General features: G+C 52.2%; 1 protein-coding gene across 2 annotated transcripts in view; it reads left to right on the forward strand.

Annotated features, from left to right (window-relative positions):
* tpra (translocated promoter region a, nuclear basket protein) overlaps positions 1-5000 on the forward strand; it is a 23049-nt gene that overhangs the window by 15015 nt on the left and 3034 nt on the right. The window contains exons 35-42 of one of the 2 annotated variants that reach the window (XM_084446702.1): positions 292-520; positions 657-889; positions 1136-1212; positions 1643-1830; positions 1929-2287; positions 2656-2727; positions 3383-3577; positions 4317-4500. In XM_084446702.1, coding sequence (XP_084302828.1) covers positions 292-520; positions 657-889; positions 1136-1212; positions 1643-1830; positions 1929-2287; positions 2656-2727; positions 3383-3577; positions 4317-4500 — 1537 coding nt within the window. The remainder of the gene's footprint in view (positions 1-291; positions 521-656; positions 890-1135; positions 1213-1642; positions 1831-1928; positions 2288-2655; positions 2728-3382; positions 3578-4316; positions 4501-5000) is intronic. The other variant, XM_084446703.1, reaches the window with a different exon arrangement.

A 5000-nucleotide genomic window follows, 5' to 3' on the forward strand; every position in this document is an offset into this window, starting at 1 on the left:
CCTCTTTCTCTGGCTCAGCCCCGGTAAAGGTCACTAACCCCCCTCCCTCTCCTCTGCTCCCCCAGACAGTCAGTGAGAGGGTAAAGGTCACTAACCCCCCTCCCTCTCCTCTGCTCCCCCAGACAGTCAGTGAGAGGGTAAAGGTCACTAACCCCCCTCCCTCTCCTCTGCTCCCCCAGACAGTCAGTGAGAGGGTAAAGGTCACTAACCCCCCTCCCTCTCCTTCCTCCCCAGACGGTCAGTGAGAGGGTAAAGGTCACTAACCCCCCTCCCTCTCCTCTGCTCCCCCAGACGGTCAGTGAGAGAGACGCGGAGGTGGGCCGTCTGCAGGACCAACTGAACCAGGCCGGCCAGCCCTCCCAGGCCAGCGAGGAGGTGCAGGAGGAGCTGGCTCGGCTGAGGCAGGAGGTGCAGGAGAGGAGCAGCCAGCAGGAGGCGCTGCGGCAGCAGATGACCGACAAGGAGGAGAAGACCAAGAAGGTCGTCCTGGGAGCCAAGCAGAAGATCAACCAGCTCAACGGTGAGGAGCACACACTCCCACACACACAGAGGCACACACACATTAGCTGACAAAAAACACACTCAAAGACACGGATGTACACACACACATGCATGCTACACAAAAAACATTGATAAACTGGCATGTACATGTGTAGGTGCCAAGGAGCAGCTGACTAAGGAGAAGGAGGAGCTGAAAGCAGCCAAGGAGGAGTTGGAGGTCAGAATGAATGCCCTGAAATCCCAGTTCGAGGGACGTTTGCTGAGACAGGAACGAGAGATGCGTGAGCTCCGGGAACAACAACAACAGCAGCAACAACAACAACAACACACACTTCCTCACACACTCTCTGAGATGAGGGAGGAGTCCCAAGACCAGAACAGTACTAAGGTAGGAGCTGCAGAGTTGTTCTACTACACTCTAAAACAAACAACACTGCTTTTATAGAACCACCATTTTGAACTGTAGCTATTTGACAGGAAGGACACAAGCCTGTACTGTTTAGAAAGTGCTATTCTGATGTCATGGGACACCTGTATTTGGTTAAACTCCTTAACACCGATTCTCTCACTCCCTCCCAACACACACACACACACACACACACACACACACACACACGTGTGTCCCTGTCCCCAGGTCCAGGAGCAACAGAGAACCCCAGAGCAGCGCCAGATCTCCCTGAAGAACCAGGCCGGTGACAGAGACAGAGGAAGGTAACGGACATCACAGCCGAGCCCGGAACCCAGACCTCCGCGCTAAAAGAACACGTTTTTGCAATTATAGTCCGGACTTCTAGCCACCCAGAACGTTTTCCAGAAATTACAAAATAGTGGGCCAGACTGCTGTTCGGGCCCCCCAGTGGGGACGCAGCCCCTGATTGGTTCCCGTAGTTGATGCGTGAAAATGAAATACAGGCTGCTGGCCAAACGGTCTCCCGAATCCGACTCGACTGGATTTGGCAAACGTTTTGTTTTGCTGTCTGGAGGAGTAGCTAGCTAAAGCCAAATACTCAAGTACTTCCAGGCTAATCACAGCTTGCTTGCTACACACTAGAAAGAACTCTACCGGCAGGCTCATCCACCTCTGCCCTTAGAAAGGTTTCATCTGCCCACCTGTTTCTCTCCACCCCCCCTCTCTATACAGTGCCAGTTCCTCAGACCCGCCCACCGCCAACATCAAGCCCACCCCCGTCGGGGGAGGAGCCTCCAATAAGCCCTCCCCCTCCCCTGGGAGCAAGCCAACCCCCAGAGCCAGCATCCGGCCCATGGTCACCCCGGCAACCACCATGCCAACCGCCACCGTCATGCCGACGCAGGCGGAGAATCAGGAGGGTGAGGCAGCGGTTGCTATGGAGACCTTTGCTCACTAGTTATGTTGCTAATAGTGATGAGGCTGATTGTGTGTGTGCGTGTGTGTGTGTGAACCCTAGCAGTCTTCGGCAGCGCCAGCAGTTCTGTGCGTTCCACCAGTCCCAGCATCCAGACCTCGCTGCAGCAGCCAATCAGCTCGCTCGCCCAGAGCCAGGCCACCGCCTTTGTCCAGCCCACCCAGCAGCAGACCAGTCAGGAAGCAGCTGCATCAATGGAGGCGGGGCCTAGCATCCAGGTGGAGAGGCCGTCTACATCATCTGCTATGATTGGTCCAGGAGGAGGAGGAGGGGCGGGGCCAAAGCGTGTCCGAGAGGAAGAGCAGGAGGCAGGGCCAGAGAGCTCAGACATGCCCCCAGATGAGCCTGACCAACCACCTTCTATCAAAAGGATACGCTTCGTACAAAGAATGGGCCTGGAGGTACACTCACTGATTTACTCGCTAGTGAACACACACACACACAGACACTTAGGCCTGATTCATAGTCGACGTAAACAACGCAAGCTACGTTATGAACGCAAGCTCCAACATGACTCAAGAGCTTGCGTTCTGTGTTTTGTTTTGTGGAAACACAAGGGATTGCACTATTGCTTGCGTCAAGTGACAAATTTCGGCATGACAAACGCAAGGACGCAACGAGACCTTGCGTGGCCTTGCGAAGCTTGCGTTGCTTGCGCTTATGTAGTTTTCCGTCGACTATGAATGCGCCCTTAGTCGGATGTCAGATACTGATGTGTGTGTGTCTGTGTGTGTCTGTGTGTGTGTTTGTGTGTGTGTGTGTGTTACAGGAGGAGGTCGAGGAGAGGACCGACGGGGAGATGGAAGGGTCAGGAGACCAGGCCACTCCAGATCGCAGCCAGGTAACTACTGTGTGTGTGTGTGTGTGTGTGTGTGTGTGTGTGTGTGTGTGTGTGTGTGTGTGTGTGTGTGTGTGTGCCGGGTGCAGACTAGAGGATTTTCAAATCTTAACCGATTTTATAAACGTGGGCGACCACAGACATAACAACCATCTTAACCGATTCTTAAATATTTTAATCGTAAGAACGCACACTCCACGATTCAGTCAAGACGCAGAACCGCACACTACACGATTTCAGAGTGGCGATTCATACCAGGGAAATGCGATCTCATTGGCTATTGTGGGTTTCCGCTCAGCATTCCATCGCTGTGCCAAGGATAAATATCAAACATGTTTGATATTTACGATTCAAAATCGGAAAGACTCAGAATGTCGGGAACGTTAAGATGAGGTCGGTAAACACCTCACACTACAGGATCATTTGGACAGATAATCGGTTCCGACAAGCCTTGATTTGGGAACGCCCCCCCCTGATTGTCGGGAGGAATTGAATTGAATCGGAGCTAAAATCGGGCTTAAAATCCTCTAGTCTTCACCCGGCATAACCCTGTGTGCTTATATTTGTCTGTACTGTATGTGTGAGAATGCCTGGTGTGTCTGTGTGTGTCTGTGTGTGTGTGTGTCTGTCTGTCTAACCCAGTGTGTGTTCATTCCAGGAGCTGCCGGAGGAAGGGTTTCCGAATCTGACCGAGGAAGAGGAGGAGGAGGAAGGAGGCGTGTCCCAGTCCGTCCCGTCCGATCACGTGATCCAGCAGGCCGAGGAAGAGGAGCAGGACGTCATCGTCATCGACACGGACAGCGAGAGTCGCGAGGAAGAGGAGGAGGAGGAAGAGGAGGAGGAGGCAGATAGGGTGAGTATCTGGAAAGAGAACTCTCTAGAAACTCCTGTGTGGGGGGGGGGGAGTAGGTTACCAAGTGTTTAAACAAAACAGGACAATTGATACAATGTTATTACTCCCTCTGGCACTGCACACACACATTACATTATATTGCATTACATGAGATTACATTACATTAGTCATTTAGCTGACACTTTTATCCAAAGCGACTTAAAATAATTGCATTTAACGTAGGAAAAGACTACTACTTGCCAGAACTCACAAGTGCATCTCCTTTCATGTGACTAAGTGACTAAGAGCATAAACTAGCGCAGAAGGCAAAGTGCAAGAATAGCAAGCAAAAAATACAATAGTACTTCTTGAAGAGGTCCGTTTTGAGCCTGCGGCGAAAGATGGGCAGTGATTCTGCTGTCCTGACGTCAGTGGACAGTTCATTCCTCCACTGCGGGGCCAGGACAGAGAAGAGCCGTGACCGTGTCCATCGACTGCAGGGGCCTCGGAGTGAAGGAGTGCACATCGGACAGAGCTGCGGGTGTGGCAGTGTTCTCTGGTGTGATCCATGTCTCAATGAGAGCAAGAAAGTTGAGGGAGAGTGAGGATGTGTAGCTGGAGATTAACTCAGCTTTGGGCACCGCCGACTGGCAATTCCAAAGTCCCCCTGTCACCACTTGTTCTCTATGAGTCACACACACACACACACACACACACACACACGCTGACAGTATTGGTCTCTGATGTGTCTCTGTCGCAGTACGAGGAGGAGGAGGAGGAGGATGAAGATGAGGAGGATGGAGGGATGGGGGAGGAGAGTAACGAGGGGAGTGGAGCGGCATACGGAGGAGAGGAAACGGGGCCGGAGACCTCGGAACCCGCCACCGACAACGAGGAGAGCCTGGGCGCTGACTCCTCCCACCGACAGGCCGACGCCAACAGCGGTAAAACCACAATGTATTATGGGATTGGTACCATAGAGACAGTTGAATATGGGATCACGGTTTACCTTGGAGAACTCTGTATTGCAAATAACCAGTATGTTAGAGCAGAGAGGATGGCCCAGTGTAGTTGATGTGAATTATTCATGTGCGTGCATTTATATTAGTGTGCACGTAACATTTGGGTGGAGATAGATAGATAGATAGATAGATAGATAGATACATACTTTATTAATCCCCTTGGGGAAATTCTGGATGCATACTCTGCGAAAGCTATGCTACGCTATGCTAACTACGCTACGTGAGCTATGCTACGCAAGCTATGCTACGCTACGCAAGCTATGTAAGGCTACGCAAGCTGTGTGTGACACGTCCTTGCGTAGCAACGTGTCATGGAAATAAGTGTAACTTTACGCAAGCGCTTGCGTGGAGCCCAGAGCGTAGCTCGGGAGGTAGAGCGTCCGGCCAGGGATAGCTAGGTCCCCGTTTCGATCCCAGTCGCC

The sequence above is a fragment of the Borostomias antarcticus genome (genome assembly GCF_949987555.1).
Source record: "Borostomias antarcticus genome assembly, chromosome: 12".
In the NCBI taxonomy this organism is placed as follows: Eukaryota; Metazoa; Chordata; class Actinopteri; order Stomiiformes; family Stomiidae; genus Borostomias; species Borostomias antarcticus.